The 18311-nt window shown below is 34.7% G+C and overlaps 1 protein-coding gene across 1 annotated transcript; it reads right to left on the bottom strand.

Moving 5' to 3' along the window:
* Positions 1–14829: 14829 nt before the first annotated feature.
* LOC149218679 (caffeic acid 3-O-methyltransferase 1-like) lies at positions 14830–16548 on the bottom strand. Its single transcript, XM_089382448.1, has 3 exons — positions 15595–16548; positions 15444–15508; positions 14830–15347 (listed from the first exon to the last, which is right to left on the bottom strand). The coding sequence occupies exons 1-3, from the start codon at positions 16322–16324 to the stop codon at positions 15048–15050; spliced, it is 1095 nt and encodes a 364-aa protein (XP_089238574.1). The 5' UTR covers positions 16325–16548; the 3' UTR covers positions 14830–15047.
* Between the last annotated feature and the right edge of the window lie 1763 nt (positions 16549–18311).

The raw sequence follows: 18311 nt of genomic DNA, 5'->3' as shown, positions 1-18311 counted from the left end.
ATGGGAAACTGCAAATGATGTAACTAATACACAAAGAACAAATACAGTTTCTTTATACAACTGAGGCGGAATTAAGGCAAAGAAAAGGGGTTTCAGATAGGTACACACACTGATAATAGGCTACAAAAAACAAAGACAAAACTGAGCAAAAGGAAGCAGGGAACCACAGCTGCACAAGGCAAGGGCTGATCAGCACACCCCCAGCACAGAGAAACTGAACTTCAGTGCAGGTAGCCCTCTCGGGACCTGCGTTGAAATGAAGAACCTCTTCACAGAGCCTACGCTGAAGCAGAAACGAGAATTGTCTCTGGGTTCTGGGTCACGGTTTGCAGTTTAATCTACAGTTTTTGGCCGGATAAAAGCTATCAATTAGGTACAATTAGGAGGATTATTTAAAGGAGGACTAAGATCTATCACAAAGGGCTGTTAGAGCACTTGCGGATAAGCTGTTCAGATCATAAAGAGGCCCAGTGAATGGACTAGAGTAACAGATCTCTACTTTGCATTTGAAAATGGCAAATGCAGTTCGATTCAGCACTCCTAAGTTTATGAGAAGAACAACAATAGAAACACAAATAAACTAACTAGATACAATCCCCAGCGGAGTCGCCAATTTTTTGTTGGGAAAAGTATCTATTCAGAACGCCCCTATCCCACTCTAAGGTGTGATAGTGCCTTAGTAACAAACAAGGAAACTTATTTGAGTATTTCTTCTTTAAGAAATGTAAATGAGGAGGAAGGATGTAACTAACCTGTGTCTTCCGCTAGTTTGTTGATCCAATCGCTCCTCTCTTCAGTGGCTTCTAGCTCCCAGCTCCCTCACCGGCCCAGCTTCACCGAATTCCTGCAAGATCACAAGAGAGAGAGACTACATGAAGATATAGATATACATTCATAAAAAGCTCAAGATCAAATTAAGCTAAACATGTAAGTATAACAAAACATCATTGATACACAGCATGTAGGAGAAACTCAAATAGTTTATTGATAGAATAAGAAAGTCCAAGAGGAGATACAACCAAGTGAGTTCCGATCCAGCATCTACCTCCCAGCAAAGGAGTCCCTTCCTCTCCTCCAACAAAGCATAAATCACCCAATGTACTAATCTCAATCTCAAACCAACAACAATTCTCTGCAAAGTACAAAATTCCAACCTCCGGATCTCTGGGATGAGGGATCCATATATAGATGTAAGCAGAGAGGATGAGTCAGCTTATGTTTTGACTTGTGGCTTCTCTCTGTCAGTTCTTGCTTCCACTTGGAGGTTGAGAGCCTCTTACTCATCACTAGTCGAATTCATTGAGGCAAGTGTCACTGGAGAAGATTCTGGAAGCTTCCATGGTCTTTCCACCTCGTTGAATGAGCTTGCCATTTGTCATTTCCCGCTCAGCGCACCTGGGTAGTGTATCCAAGTGCATTGCAACGCACCTAGCTAGTGCATTTGGGTGCTTTGCAACGCAGGCAGCTAGTAGAGCATCTGAATTGATCCTGAGTTGACTGTTTCTGAGTGGTTTTTGGTGGAGAACTTCTGGGAGAAGCTGTCATTGGTTGACCTTGTTCCTTTAGGAGCTGTAACAACATCTTTAGGGACTTTGGATCCCTTGGATTATGGACATTTCATGCTTATAGCTGTAAGGCACAAAAATGTCTATAACACCAAGTGCCAAGTGTTAATGCATTCTAAATACCAAATATTCCTTAGTTTCTTCTCATTTAGTTTCCAATAATTGATCTCAAATAAGTTTAATATTAAGCCATGTGAAAGCATACCAAGTCATATTAATGCATGCAAAACATGCTAAGACTTTCCAAGTGCCAACACATGCCAAGTGCCAATGTGTGTTAGGGAGTGTGATGCATGCTCTGAAGTGGCATAGCATATCAAAGAGTCCTAAGGTGTGCTAGAGAGTGCCAATGCATGATGAGGAGTGCTAGGGAGTACTATGACAACACAAGGGAGCACTAAGTCAAAATGCATGCAAGTGAATGAATATGAGGGTGTGTCGGGGAGTATCAATGAGTGCTAGCTATCATGCCAAGGAGGGAGTGACAAGGTATGATAAGCACAGGCAAGGCATGCAAGGGAATACCGGGGAATGTCAAGAAGTGATACAGTGTGCTAGGGAGTTTCGAGGTGTACTAACATGTTCCAAATAGCGCAAGGCATGCCAGGTGCTAAGACATGATAGGATGTGCAGGGTGCGAGAGTACGTCAATATGCATCAAGGAGTTTCAAGGTAACAAAAGCAATAACCAAGCTAAATTCAAAGAAATGAACACATAAGAGGGTTAATAAGTCAGGACTTTATCTTTTTCAAAAGGGTCATGCTAGGCACACTAATAATATGATCCAATACATGCCAAGTGTCAATGTTTGCCAAGTGCTAATGTTTGTCAATGCAATATTATGACAAGGTGCTCCAGGGCATGCTAGGGACTATAGGGCATGCCAAAATGTGCTTAGGTTTCCTACTCATGGCAGGATGTTCTAGGTACAAAGATATTCCAAGACATGTGAGGTGCCAAGGAATGTTAATGTATTGTTCCAAAGCATGCTAAGGTGTTCCATGAGTGTTGAGGACTGCTAGGTATCTCTCATTAATAGAATTGATAGAGCTTGATTATGTATCAAATAATATGTTTCCTACACATACTAGTGGAACTTTATTTAAAGGAAAGTTGCTGGACAATAAACCTAATAGAGGTGAATCATGTGTTGACTCATAGGAAAACTATATTCCTATGACTTGAGGGAAATGATACACACTAATTACTTCTTAACAAATTGATTGACTATTATAAACACTATGACCTTGGACACATAATGTAAAAGACTCCACAACAATAGTCTTAAATCATTATCTTTTGAGAAAAAATATAGTAATAGGTACATAGTGTCATCAAAAAGTCATTAGAATGATCAACGATGACAAAAAAATTTTGACCATCACCAAAAGTAACCAAAACGAGCATTGGTGAGGGTCAATAAAATATCACGACTAGAAGTGTCACCAAAGAGAGAATTAGTGATGGACCTTTAATGACGCTCACCAAAAGTGTCACCAAAGAGAGAATTAGTGATGGTCCTTTAATGAACCTCACCAAAAGTTTCATTGAAAATGGATTTGGTGACAAACCTTAAAGGACCATCACTATATACACTTACAACAATGATTTTTTAAAGACCGTCACCATATACGACATTAGTGACGGACCTTAAAAGTTCGTCGTAGGAATGAAGTGTGATAAAAAACTCATTGGAATGATCAATGATGACGAACATTTATTGACCGTCACTAAAAGTAACCAAAACAATAATTGGTGATGATCAATAAAAGATCGGCACTAGAAGTGTCACCAAAGAGAGAATTAGTGATGGGCCTTTAACAACCCTCACTAAAAGTATCACTAAAGAGATAATTAGTGATGGGCCTTTAACGACCCTCACCAAAAGTGTCATTGAAAATGGCTTTGGTGAAAAACCTTAAAGGACCATCACTATATACACTTACAACAATGTTTTTTTAAAGACCATCACCATATGAGACATTGGTGATGGACTTTAAAGGTCCATCACAGGCATGACCCTCACCAATGACCTTTTTTCTTGTAGTGTCAAGAATTCATGCATCATTTATCAATTTCACACTTGCAGATTAAGTAATGCCTTAATTTCCAAATCTATGATGAAGGAACTAATGTTATTTTCTCTTACAGTAAAGGAAAGGGAAGGAAGGTAATGGCCTAGGTGGCACCTCTAATCATGGAGTCCAAGTTGGGGTGTTACTCATAAACTAAGCTACACTAGAATTACAAGTCAAAATAGGGGAAAAATAGGCTACTATAGGTGTGCTAGAGGAAGTTGCTATAGGGTTCTCGTATTGCTACAAGAAGTCCTGAAATGATACACGATGTTTTCGGAGAGGGTTTGGATCATAAGGATGATGGGATAAAGTGATGGTAATATGGATGACGTTTGTGGGAATGGAAGGTGACCAACACCCCTAGCCAAAACCAACACTTCAGGAAGGCCAAGTTTGGGCTATGAGGGCTTCTCATGGTGACCTAAAAATAGAGATCAAGAACATTGGTTGGAATTCATCGAAAGGGAGTGGAGAAGTCCTAGATGGAGGTGGTGAAAGGATCCCTTTCCTACAGATCCAATAGCCCTACAACATGACATGCAACTATTCTTCTTTTCATTTACAAAATATTACAATCAATGGCGGAAAAGATGAGTTGAATTTGGAAACTATCTAAGAAATGCTAAGAACTTGATCTATGCAATGAATTAAATTCTAAGCTAAAACGATCATATCTAAAACAAGATAAAAAATGTAGACTTTTCCAAGAAATCACACAATGTTTTTGGGCTGTGATGGTGGAGTCCTCTAATCATGCTCCCATGAGAGAGATGAGATAGAGGCCATAGGCACAAAATTTTTGAGGAACTATACTCTACTAAAATGCAACAACTAATAAAACAATCTAAGCTAAAATAAGTATAAATACATAGTAGGGACCTAAGCTACTAGGGTTGGTCCCAAACTGAAGAGCTTCAACCCTCTGGACTAACTTAGTGATGGATCAAAAATAAAATTCTCATTATCATTATAGAAATGTCAAAAACGTCATCAAAAATAGCAGTCACAAGTGCTTGAGATCAGTAGCCTCCTAGATACAACACAAATTCAAATCCTAATGCGTTCCTTAGCATTTTTATTTATAAAAAATCGTAGCTACCAATAACTCCCTAGAAAATAGATATGTTTGTCTCCCAAACTCGAGAAAGGTGGATCTAGATCTTCCTTGAGCTACACTGACTTGGTTGCCAATGACCTCTATTTGGTGAGAGATAGAGTGGTGACATTTGACTGATTGAAGGAGTTAAGGAGGTGGAAAAACTCCTATAATCTCTATTTTTTGTCTACTCCGAGCTCCTACACTCAAATGATCTCAAAACTACTCCAATTCCTACATTTAAGACAGATTACGCCACATGACATAGAAATACATCTTTTTCTCCTCACACTAAGCATAATAGAACAAAATTTCTAAATAAATGTGAGAAAGAGATGATTTTAAAGCTAGAGGATGGAATTATGACCCTTGCGATATACCTATTGATGAGCCTCATCACTTGGACTGGACATGGTAAAGGAAATGGAGAATGTATAAATAATTCTGAGTACATGAGCATGTATTTCTCTACATTGGACCAAGGAAGAGCTCACTAAAAGTGGGGTCTTGTGTTAAGTTGGCACCCATATTTTGTGGACCATTTCATATTTTAGAAAAGGTGGGGCAAGTGGCTTGTCGATTAACTTTACCATCCATATTGAAGGAACATAATATTTTAACATTTATTTTCTTAAGAGGTATCTACGTTACACTAATCATATTTTTCATTGGTATGTGATACTTGTGGAACCCAAGGGATATTTCTAACCAGAACCATTGTGCATCTTGGCATAAAGGCAAGACATGCTCCAATATTGAGTAATGAAGTGAATCAAAGTGTTATGGAAACACTTTGGACTAGGTGAAGCAATCTAGGAAATGGTAGATCAAATGAGGGTATTCTACCCATTTTTGTTTAGTGTATAAACAAATGTGTTAATTCATAAAGTGTAGTAAATGATTTAACAACTATTTTGTCAACCTATGTAGGTAACAAGAAGGTGAAACACAAGATGTGTATACTGGCTATTTAACTACTTTCTTATGAAAAGAATTAAGCACAAACCTAATATAGGTAGATCTCAGAGTTGATTTCAACTTACAATAGTTTTCATACTTGTAAATTCAAATCTAAATTTGTTGAAAAAAGCTTGAAGATTCACACAGATGTATCAAACTTTCTTACCGAATACTCTTCTTGAAATAATTGTTAGCGAAAATTAATTTAAGATTGTAATAGAAAAGAACCCTAAGTGAAATCAGTGTTTAGAGTTTATAAACTAATTCACTCAAATACAATAATAATTCATTTTAATCTAATGCAAAATACTTGAATTTATGTTCCTAATCATTGTTTAGGCATAATGAATCTGATTATTTCCAATGATTTAAAATTTAAAAACACAATTAATACTAATTAGAGAAACCAATCTAACCTAACTTTGTTCACTAGCTATGTTTTGTTATTAGACTAAACTACTATTGGAAAACAGAGCATGCATTTACATAAATTATGTGTGATTACAGGATCACTACATGAAAATACAACAAGCATTACAAGAATTCTTGTGTGATTAAAGGATCACTACAAGAAAATACAACAATCATTACACAAAAATAGGGTATGCTTATTTTTTAGTTATATAATAAAAATAATGAACAAAAACTACTTGAAAAAACTAATAGAACTAGTAAAATACATAGAAAAAAGATATGAAACACATACCATGGGACCCTCTTGTTGTTTGTTTCCAATGAAACACTCAAAAACTACAACAACCTATGATGATGGCTTCACTCAATGAGCCAATGACATAGCACATGTGTCCATAGCATACTAAAACAATACCCTTAATTTGATTACATACTCGAAAATACCTTTAAAAATCACTTCATTTAAGCCCTACCAATACGAACCTAATACACCTTCCCAATTTAAAGAACCTCTACTTTCACTAGATATTGTGGTATCCAGTTTTTCAATAACATTTTTTATACCCCTTTATATTTTTCATTAATTTTGAGCTTCATTTTTTATACACAACATATACAAACACTTTACTCCTTATTATATGCTCAATATATTATGTCATTTTTTCCTCAATAGATATCCCACCATATCAATGCAAGTGGTATGGTATTTCTCCTGTAGTGAAGCCCCCGTGAAAATTGTGCACAATATCGTAGAAATCCTCCTTATACTAATGAAAATTAGAAAATTAATACGAAGAAGATACTTTGTTCCTGTATGATAACTATAAGGTAAGTCTCTCTAAAACATATTATTTCTTGTTCATTGACTTTTATACATATATCAATGTTAAACTGACTTGCACAAAAATAGTGTCTTTTCTTCATTTCAAGATAGAAATAAAAAATACAAAGGAAAGATAGTGATTCTTTCATAGTATCCTTGATCTGTCATAACTCATATGTTGTCTTCTAGGTACGACTCACTGATTTCCAAGTATTGGAGAAGATTCAGGAAATTTCCCAAAATGACCTACACGAGTTGCTAATTAGATATGTCTCATTGGCCATCCTTTGAATCATGGGTTGCGAGCAACTAAAAAATAGTTCAATAGGTATTCTTCCATTAGATGAACATTTTTATCATTCTCCATGTGTCAGGATTGTATTTGCTAATTTGGACCTCCACAAAACTTCGACAAATTACAGGAATTTTGTGCTGGTTAAATTCTTGTGATTACAAGAATTTATGTAATTGACTATTTTACCCATTATTTCATGAAAAAAATGCATTTTATAAATATTTGTGAATTAACAAGAAAATATAATTTCCATAAAAGATTGTTACCTTTAAGTCTGTCCTTTTACACCATTTTCTTCATCAAACTGACTAAAATATAAGGATTAAGGTGCAATATGGAGGATAAGAGGTCAAAAACAAAGTGGCGAGGGATATCAAAACTTAAACCCAACATATCCCCCAAGATTATATTTTTGCAAGACCCTTATGCAACAAAAAATGAATTTTTCTTTTCACTATGTCATAAAACCCAGTAAAAATTATACTTTTCTAACTCATAAAAACATGGTCAAAATTGCAAAACACGTTGTTTTATATAGCTCTTGTTACTTGAATGAATATATTTAAATTGGTATTTAAAGGTTCAGGTGCGTCTCCCAACTATTCCTTTAAGCCTTTATCCTTACTATTAAACTCTTCTTGATTTGAATGTTCTTTATCTTCCCATCATACATGTATACGTATTTTTGTGTTAGAGCTCCGTGCTTTTCATTTTTCTTATGATATTGATCTGTAGTATCTCATTATTTGATTTTACCATGGGGGTTTCACTCAATGAACCTCTAACACATCACGTGCATTCGTAACACATTAAACAATACCGTTATTTTGACTCCATATTGGAAAATACCTCTACAAAACACATTTTTAACCCCCTACCAATATGAATCCATTACACTTTCTCAATTTAAAAATCCCCTATTTTCACTACAGATTGTAGGTATCCTCTTTTTCATTAACTTTTTTTATACCCTTTTATATTCTTTCATTAACTTTGAGCTCCATTTTTTATAGCTGCCAATATAAAACCCCTTTACCCCCTATATATCCCCCAATATATTGTCATTTTTTCCTGAATATATATCCCCCAATATGAACCCATGTGGTATAATATCTCTCCCTTGATGAAGGCCCCATGGATTTTACTACCTCATTCACTATTTCTATCTCATGTACTTCCTGCTTCAACTTTTTAATCATTTTGTTCTTTTTCTTCAATTTGGTCAACAAAGTGTTGATTTCCTGATCCTTACAGTCCATTTCTTCTTGAATTTCTTTTTGTGGTGAATGTTCTTCATAGAGTTCCTGTTCTTACTGGAATGCATGACTTTGTTCAATGTATACCTCCTTAGTGTAACCTTCTTCAATATAAATCCCCTGTTCTTTTTTAATTTCTTGAGCTTTTTTAACATGCACCTCTTGTAGTGCCTCCTCATAAAAAATATGAGCTTTGGCTTTAGGTTTCTTATCCTAGTTCTATCGTTTAGTAGGATTGTAATTATCTCCTTAGGATTCCTTTAATAATTGTTCCATTCCTGTTGTTATCCTACTATAGGTTGTGGATGTGACTCTAGTACTGGTTTTCTTTTAGTACTGTAGTAGGATTTCTCTCCCTACTCCTCTCCCTAATTTTTTTCAAGTTGATGTTCTATTTGAGGATGTTACTCAAGTTCTACATTTTCTTTCACTTCAAGTGTAGTTTTACTTGTGTTTCGGGGATGTTTTGTTTAATATTCATCCTCTTATGTGTTGTTTTCATCTTTGAACTATTATGAATGTTTAATGAAAATTTTCCTTTTCATACCATTTTGTTGGACACCTAATATACTAAGGGATATGGTGTGGAAGTTGAAGAATGAAAGGATGTCCAAGAGACCTTGGAAGATGAATCCAAGAGTCACTTCAATGTATTATAAATGTATATCATGTGAATAATATATGTCATTCAATGCTTATCTTTTACACTCTTCTCCTCCCCATCGTTGACTTTAACATGGTATTGGAGCGAGTTCGTTCATAAGCTACTCAATCATGTGTGAGCCACTTGTTTTGTGGCTTTTGAAAACTTGTGCTTCTATGTCTCAATGAAGGTTGTGGGTTTGTGTCTTTCTAAGTATTTGTCAGGATAGAGGTAACGTTTCTCAGCTCCATCATTCCTCTGTCTCTAGCAGACCTACACTGAGATTGCAGAGAGGAATATTACCAACTCTGTCTCTCTTTTTCCCTAATGACTCTCCCTCTATTGACTATCCCTTTGCTTGCATTTAACCGATATACTTGCTCATCTCTGTGAGAAGTTTCAATTTACTGGTGCATTGGTTCTTTTCAGTTTGAGCCACCTATTTTATGACCTCTCTCTTTGCATGTCATTTCTGATTTTGTGCTTGTGATAAATTCCATTATTGTGTATCTATCATGGTGTTGTTCATCACCTGCTCCTAGTCATTGAAACTCTATGTGTCTTGAAGTTTCAGTGCCACCGTATCTTTGTTATGTGCGTTACTCATGATATTAATTACTTGCATTGAATAATATATAATTGAATGATGATTCATTGTGCCTCCATTCTCTGTGTTGAAGTCTGTAAGCATTCCATATGCTCGTCTAACCCACTGGTTCACTCTCTGCAATATTACACTATAATAGACATTTCTTTACTTTTCTAAAGGTCATGAAGGCCTGCTAATCTGTATGTTGATATAAGACATGACCATTTCTATATACCTATATGTTCTTGCATGCATGCCTTCCATTTCTCCACTGAGAGTGAAGAAATTCCTTTGAAACCGCTCATTATCCTATAGAAAATGCAATTTTACTACTGTTACTTTCTAAAGGCCGTGACCCGATATGTGTTCTATCCATATGTGCATTGATTGTCATAGCCTATGCATTGGCTATGGTATGCACTAATTTTTTGTACAATCGAGGGGTGAAAGTTTTTTATATTTATTGGCATTAATATATTTCCTCTGTGTTGGCTATTTTACTTCAATGAATGAATCGTGTGTGTTGCTTTTTTAGGCTAGTGTATATTGATTGTTTTTGCTAAAATATGATTAAATATATGTGCCAAAATCCATTGAATATTGTGAACATTGGTTGGAACTTTGAATGTATGGTGAAGCTTATGTTCAAATCTCTACGTTGAAGAAGTTATGTATTCTGTACATTAAATGGAGTGAGTCTATGTGTCGTATGCATTCAAGGGAGTAGCATCCTGTCTATTGTCTTGATCGTCTGCATTAAGCGTTGAAGTCAAGTTTGTGGAATTGAGGCAGAATGACATGGACTGAGGACGAGAGTTTTTGCCCGTGGTTGGAGTAAAAACTTTGTATTTGACCTAATTGTTGTGTTATATTCTTGGCATTAAGTGGGGCTGAGTGCCTCTTGAATTTCGTGCGTGGACCAAGATAGCTATTTCTCCTCCCTTCGCTAAACTATATGATTCCTTCTACTTTCATTGCAAATGCTGGCAAAATATTTCGCATTACAATGGGAATATAAATAACATGCAAATATGGAGGCGGAAGGGATAAAAACATTTTGGTTTGTATGAAGTAGTGAGTTTTTCCCTTTGGAGGTTTGTTCTGTACAAAATAGAGTTGTTATCAGTCACGGTGAAGTATATGCACGTGTATTATTTGAATGTGTATTTAATCAAAATGTCACACCGAAGCATCTCGGACCATAAGAAGCCGAAGTGAAATAACATCGATGCTAGTTGTTTCCCTTGTGAGTCGAACCAATTAACATTTACTTGTGGCATGGTCACTGCTTGCTAATTGATACCACTGTCAACACATACATATTGACTGTTGAGATTCGCTGAGAAATTTGTGGCACTATCTGTGTTCTCCTTTAGTTCTGTGCGAGTGTGAGAGCATTTTGAAAGATCTATGAGGAGCATATTTAGGTGAAGATATTAGTTGGAGAAGAGACATTTTCGCAAAATAGAGCTTGAATCTCAACTTCAGCAAAATAAATTCAAATAGAAGAGTTGTCATTCTGAACTTGTTTTTGTTTAGAACATTGAGACACACTTCCATGAGAAACAAGTCAGTAATGTTAAAGTTGATTTAGATCTAGTTCCCAATTAAGGAGCAGATTTGTAGAAAGAAGTAGAAATGCATCATACACTTCCCAAGCCCATCCTCAGACATTGGGAAGAGCTTGTCCATAACAAGCATAGCAATGGTCTTCGATATGACAAGGATGTGTCCTTTCATATTCAACATTACTCAAATCTCATCTAGTTCCATAGTGTTGGGTTTCTTCATGACAATTCACCTTTAGTTGTTCCAGATTCTACTCCTCTTCCGCAACTACTAGAATAGATTAGTAAATGAAAACGTTGTGACAGAGTTGGCCATATGAAAGATCACTATCTTGATATTCATCCATGTGAGCACTATTATAAAAGCACTTATTCTTCAAACAGATGCTTAAGAAACAAGCCTCTTGCAAGAAGAAAGATTCACCTTGGTTGGATCGCTTCTTGGCAATGAGCTTCAACAACCAAGAAGATATTTTAGTTGTATGTCAAAATTTGTTCTAAAGTATTGAAAAGTCTTGAAGTTTTGTTTTCTCCATCATCTCACCTTGTATTTGATGGGAGGATAAGTGATGGTAATCTACAAGCTTGAAAAGAACATGAAGCAAGCCAGAGCCACAACCTGAATCTACTCCCTAATTCATAGTTGTATCCAGAGTCACAAAAGTTCAAGCAAGCCTGAACCACAACCTGCCATACCAGATTTAGAGTTGTAGCGAGAGACAGAGATTCCTATGAGCATGCCTTGGGTTGGTGGTGAGCCTTAAACCATGTATGCGGTATTGAGACCTCCCTTATCGAGTTGAGCTTATCCCTCTTTAAAGAATTGGGGACACTTCCTCTAGTAGAAGACTTCATCTTCTTTCTAGTTCTGGAAGAGTTCTACGAATTGCATAAAGAATTCTAGAGTTGGTGGTAATCCTTAAACCATCATAGGTTTTAGACCTCCATTTTCTAGTTTGAAGGTCTCCCTCTCGAAAGCATTAGGGGCACTTCCTCTAGCAGAAAATTTCAGCTTCTTTCCAGATTTGGAAGAGTTTCGGGAACTGTACCAAACATTTTAGTGTCGGTGGTCATATTTGAACCACCACCTTATACCAACATTTCAGAGCACGCATTCAGCCTAGTGATGCCATGCATTTTTTCACATTTTGTATTAAAACTCCCTTCTTGGACTCACACATACCCCTTCGGATTAAGGGGGGGAATTTTGGACATCTAATCTACTAAGGGTTATGGTGTGGAACTTGAACAGTTAAAGGAAGTCCAAGAGAACTTGGAAGATGAATCTAAGAGTCACTTCAATGTATCATAAATGTCTATCATGTGAATAATACATGTCATGCAATGCTTACCTTTCAGACTCTTGTCTTCCCCATGGTTGTGTTTATCACTTTTTTTCAAATAGAAAGTGTATTTCTATTATATAATTTTGAGTGGTTCACAACAAATACATCAGGAATTACAAAGCTAATTCATCAAAATTTTCCAATTGTTTTCTTCTTTCCAATAAGAATACATGGTTTTCTTGAATCTCAGCTAAAAAAAGAGGGGTTTATAGGTGAATAGCTTACAAAAATTCCCCAAGAAAATGTACAACTTACAACACATAACACTATTAATTGATTATGAAATATTTCATAACTATGAACCTATTGATGCCCTCGAGAGGTTCACTTAAGCTTGTGCAATAAACAATTGTTTGAGTGTAAGGCTTCATCTGCCATTAGGGAATTCTCGGAGTGTGAGAATTCATCTTCCATTAGGAAATTCTAACATGCCTAATTTGGCCATTAATATTTAATTCACCTATCCTCAATTTTTACCCCTTGTTAGCATACTTGGTTGCTTCTCTGTTGAATTCTCTTAGGACAAAGAAATATGATTTATATGGGATATCTTTCACAACTTTCCTAATTATTCTCATGATGATTTCCATATATTTCACTTTTGCGAGGGAGCCTTTGACTAGATGGTGCAAGATTGGGAGGGAATCTCTCATAATCATAAGTCTTTCCACCTCATATTCATTGACTAACAAAAGTTCTTGGTAGAGACCATATATCTATACTTTATTATTTGTCATGCAACCAAGACCACATGAGTATGTGAGCACTTTATCTTACTTGGAGCCATTCAGTACCCTTCCCCCTCCTGCCACCCCTAAATTTCCATTTCATACTAGGTAGAACCCAAATGAATAAGCGATATTACTATTCCTAAATCCAACTTTCCTTTCATAGTTCACCCTAATGTGCTGAGTTTATTTTTGAATTATGATGAATGTAGAATGAAAACACTCATTTTCATAACAAATAGAATATGAATGAACAAAATAAAATGACAAGGAAATATTACTATTGATAGCTCCAAGTCTCTTTTTACATTTCACCTTTATGTATTGTATTCATCTTTGAATTTGGATAAATGTATAATGAAAATTTCCCCTTTCATACGAGATAGAATCCAACTGACTATAATAAAATGAAGAGATGACACTACTATTCATAACTCCAACTTTCCTTTCACAACTTACCCTTTGAACTATGATGAATGTATAATAGAAATTCTCCATTTCATATTGGGCCGAAATAACTATACCAAAACAATTAGACGATATTCAAAATACTAAAAGAAATGTTTAAGGATTATATAATTATATAATTATTAAAAAATAGTAATACAATAATAGAGATCATCGTCATCACTATCACTATCACCACCTCTAATTCAAGAGTTTTTATGCCTTAAATCATTCATATTATTCTTAATACAAATTGAGTTGCTCATTCAATGTATGAATAATGATTACCAAACATTAAATTTAAACATGTTTACTTTATTTTGATCAAATAATATCTATATAGAGAGAGGGGATGATTTACATTATTTTGTAGTGTTTTATTCATTTTCTAGGTCTCTTTGTTAGAGAAAGGGACAAGGGACAATGTTAGCACCATGTAATAAGTCAATGGTTGTTTCATTGTTTTTCCATCTTTTTCATTGAATAGCACACTATTCTCGTTTAATGAACAAAATGGAAAGATAATGAACCAATCCTTAAGTAACAACACAATGCTTAATATTTAAGATATTAAATAGCTTCATATATATTTTAAATATTTTAGAATTCTATTATTGTAACTTTAAATATAAATATAACTATAAATTTTGAAATGATATTTGGAAATGTATAATATTTTTCCAAAAAAATGCTTACTACTAATATTATAGTAATATTTGGCAAAGACTCCATGATAACCTCACAAATATGAACTTGTTCAATATATGATACTAATACGAATAAACTTAAAAAATAAAGAGCATTGTTCACACACCAAAACAAATCTCACTATATGGATCAAATAGAAATTATACATATATCTTATAAGTTATACATATATCTTATAAGTTACTAATTTCTAACAATCTAGCTTTTAAAAAAATATGTTTGATTAGCTAAAGATAATAATCTATAAACTCACAATTACTAGCACATAAAAATTTACTTGCAAATAATTATTCAAAAAATAACAAAAAAAAAAAAATTGTTATGCCAATATCAATAATCTAAATGTGCCCATGTAGCCACCCATTATTTGTACATGTTTAAACTACTTTGCATTTAGAAAACCAAAAAACAATCCCGGTCAGCCGGTAAACCATAATTGTAGTCGGGACTTAACTAACTATCAAACTATCTTATTCAAATCATTGGTTTAAGAGACATTGAAGATAATCCAACTGACATCTAATGAAGAGTTACTTGTGGAATTCCATTACCCAAAATCCATTCACACAACATATGGGCTTAACACCTCCTACGAATCCTGCTGCATCGGCCAACTCTTGAAATTCTTGCTCTGTCCGCTCCTTGCCCCCCGGACTGTTTGTCAACATAGTCAAATCTAAATCAAATACGTGTCGAGCATGGCGAGACGTGTCTGCAACCAGTGGGAGAATGGTGTCCACCACAATCACCTTCCCTTTCTCTGGCAACGCCTTATGACAATTCGTCAAAATCTTACTGCAATGATCATCGCTCCAGTCATGCAGAATCGACTGCAATCAACAACATTGATAGAACCAATCCCAAGTCAAATTTCAATTTCCATATCAAACTACATAGTACCCAACAGCAAAAACCCATTACAATACCTTCATAAAAATAGCTTGGCCACTTGGTACACTATCAAACATGTCTCCACCCACATGTTTCACAGCTGAACAAACACGCATTAATCAGATTCGGTCATATACACAAATCACAAAATTATTTCAATGGTCGAACTTGGGGATTCGGACTTACCTGGATAGTGAGGAGCTTCGGCCACCACATGGGGCATGTCGAAGTTGATTCCTGACATGTGGGGATACCTATAGACTATGAGATTGAGAGTCGCCCCAACTCCTCCTCCCACATCCACCAATTCCTGAACTTCCTTAAAACCCTCGTAAGTATCCAGAATCTTGTTCATCAACAAGGTAGAATGCTCAGACATTGCCCTGTTGAAAAGCGTGTTGAATCTTTGGTCGATGGCGGCGTAGTCGAAGGCATTCATTCCATGGGCTTTGGTGAACGGCTTGGAGCCTTCAAGCACAGCGTCCTTGAGATAATACCAGGACTCCATCGGCACCTTATCCTGATGCATCAACAGCAGTGGAGCCAGAGAGATTCCATCCTGGTTCTTGACAAGATATTTACAGAGAGGAGTTAGACCATAGAACCTCTCGGCCTTCACGTTCTCGTTCGTGGTCACAGAGCAGCTCAGAACCGAATGGCTGGCGAGCACTCTGAGGATTCGATCAAGAGTAATGGCGGCGTCAGGGTTCGTGGTCGGAATATGGGCAACGATTTGTGTGGGCGAGATTTGGACGCCATTCCCGGCATTTGCGATGATTTGGAGAACATCGAGTTCCACTGCTGTCTTCACCGCCATGAGAAGGCATGAAAGATTTGCTAGCTCCATTCCCAGAAGCCATTCATCTTCCTTCACAATCTTAGAATTCATATCTGTTTTTTCAAAACCCGACCCCATTCAGAATCTGCGGGTTTACTGCTGAAATTCTGAGAGGAGGAGCAGAAAATTGTAAGAATGAAAAGATTTTGGGGGATGGGGCTTTTATAATGTCTTGTTGGGAAGCAAAGTCCTTCCGACCTATTACTCAAAGAAAACAATGGAGAAAGTTATTCTTTATGACCAGGAATTTGTTGGGTTTCGGCAGATGGGCAGGATGGAGATTACAGCAGGGGAGAGCACCAATATGAATGACATATAAATATAACTTCTTTTTCTTAGGTCTCAAATTAAATATCAATGTCCCACTCAGATATGACAAATTTTCCGATTGGTTCCAAAAACACTCCAAGTATTCGATACGTCAAAAAGAAGAGTCGAAAAAGTGTGATTCTATCGATTTGTTCGGTGAAGAAAAAGTGTCTTTCATGGAATAGTCGTTAAAACTTTAACTGCCTTGATTTATGTGGAGTAATAGAAAACGACAAGAACTACAATATTCGTAGTTGAGTTCAAAAATTCATTAAAAAGATATTTAATTATGATCCAAATTACAAAAAGTATTTAACTAAGATCTAAATTATAAAAAGATATTTAAGTATGATGTAAAGTATATATGGTTAGGGTGTAATCTAATTTATAAACGAAATAGTTTTTTCATTATTATTAAAAGTTTAAAATTTTAGTTATTTTTTGAATGTATAAATAGATTTGGCTTTCTGAAATTTTTTTGGGATATTGGAATTATGCATATTAAATAATTTAAAGTCAATTTTTTAAAAATCTTTTTCAGATTTTGATTAAAATTAAGCAAAAAAAGTGGTGGTAAAAAAGGATATTTTGCCTATAAGTTAGACTACATCAAAAAAAATTCTATGATCATAATAATTTAGGTTTTGTTACGATACCATAGCTTATCAATATTACATGTTGGCATATCAAACACAAAATATTTTATAAATATTTTATTTTAATTTAATTTTTTAACATTTTTAAAATTAAAACTTAATATTTACAATATAACAAATTCTTAACCATAGATTTTTACCTCATTTTTTCATAAATGTTATTAACTTATTTTGTTACAATACCATGGCCCGTACCATGGTATTATTGGTACACAATCTATACACTATCTATTCACTAAGTCTTTGATGAGATAAATACACAATCTCTAACCCGTTTATAATCTATTAAATTTTTTAAAATTTAAAATATAAATTTAAATCCAAAATAAAATGTGATATATATAATCTAAATCATAAATAAAAAACAATAATTTATATTAATTTAAAATTATATATATATATATATATATATAAAAAAAAAATTTGCCAAGGCCACATATTACATTTTATTTAAATCCAAAAATTCAAAAAAAAAATGCATTTCACTTTTTCTTATACCTTTCATATATATATGAATCACAAAATTACTCAATTTTTTTTTATCAAATTTAATTTTAATCACATAAACTCTTATTTTCCTAAACAAATTATCATAACAGTGAATTGATTTGCTTTGGGCTTTTCCTATCCCTTTGGCATATATATCAATAAACAAAATTACTCAATTTTTTTTATCAAACTTAGTTTTAGTTATATAAAATCCTATTTTCCTAAACAAATTATCATAAAAGTGAATTGATTTGCTTTATGTTTTTAATGAATATAAGAAAAATGCTTCAATGAATCATAATGTAATCAATGTAGTGGATGAAATTATATCTCATAAATTCATTATTAAAATTACGATTGACATAAATCTTAGTAAATTTGTTAAAGTTAGCGTCATCCCATTCAAATTTGTTTCGAATAGTTCGTTGATGTTCGATTCATTCCGTTCAAATATGTTTTTTTATGATTTTGGCTTGGATTTATTTGACATAAACCTGACTTCCAAAATGAATTAAGAAATGAAATAACAACACTTTTTATACTAATTTACTACATCTTCACACCTCCTTGACGAATGGAATCTATTAGTTCTTCGAACCCGCAAAAAAGTG

Source organism: Pinus tabuliformis, chromosome Q (assembly GCF_031772625.1).
Source record: "Pinus tabuliformis cultivar Carrire ecotype Pingquan chromosome Q, CPIR1, whole genome shotgun sequence".
In the NCBI taxonomy this organism is placed as follows: domain Eukaryota; kingdom Viridiplantae; phylum Streptophyta; class Pinopsida; order Pinales; family Pinaceae; genus Pinus; species Pinus tabuliformis.
This window is presented reverse-complemented; position numbering and strand designations above follow the sequence as displayed.

Excerpts from the sequence above, each read along its gene's own strand:
- LOC149218679 (XM_089382448.1), bottom strand. The coding sequence starts at position 16,324 with ATGGGGTCGGGTTTTGAAAAAACAGATATGAATTCTAAGATTGTGAAG. Across the intron at positions 15,509-15,594 it reads CGAAGCTCCTCACTATCCAG|CTGTGAAACATGTGGGTGGA; the intron begins GTAAGTCCGAAT and ends GTGTTTGTTCAG. Across the intron at positions 15,348-15,443 it reads GCCAAGCTATTTTTATGAAG|TCGATTCTGCATGACTGGAG; the intron begins GTATTGTAATGG and ends TGTTGATTGCAG.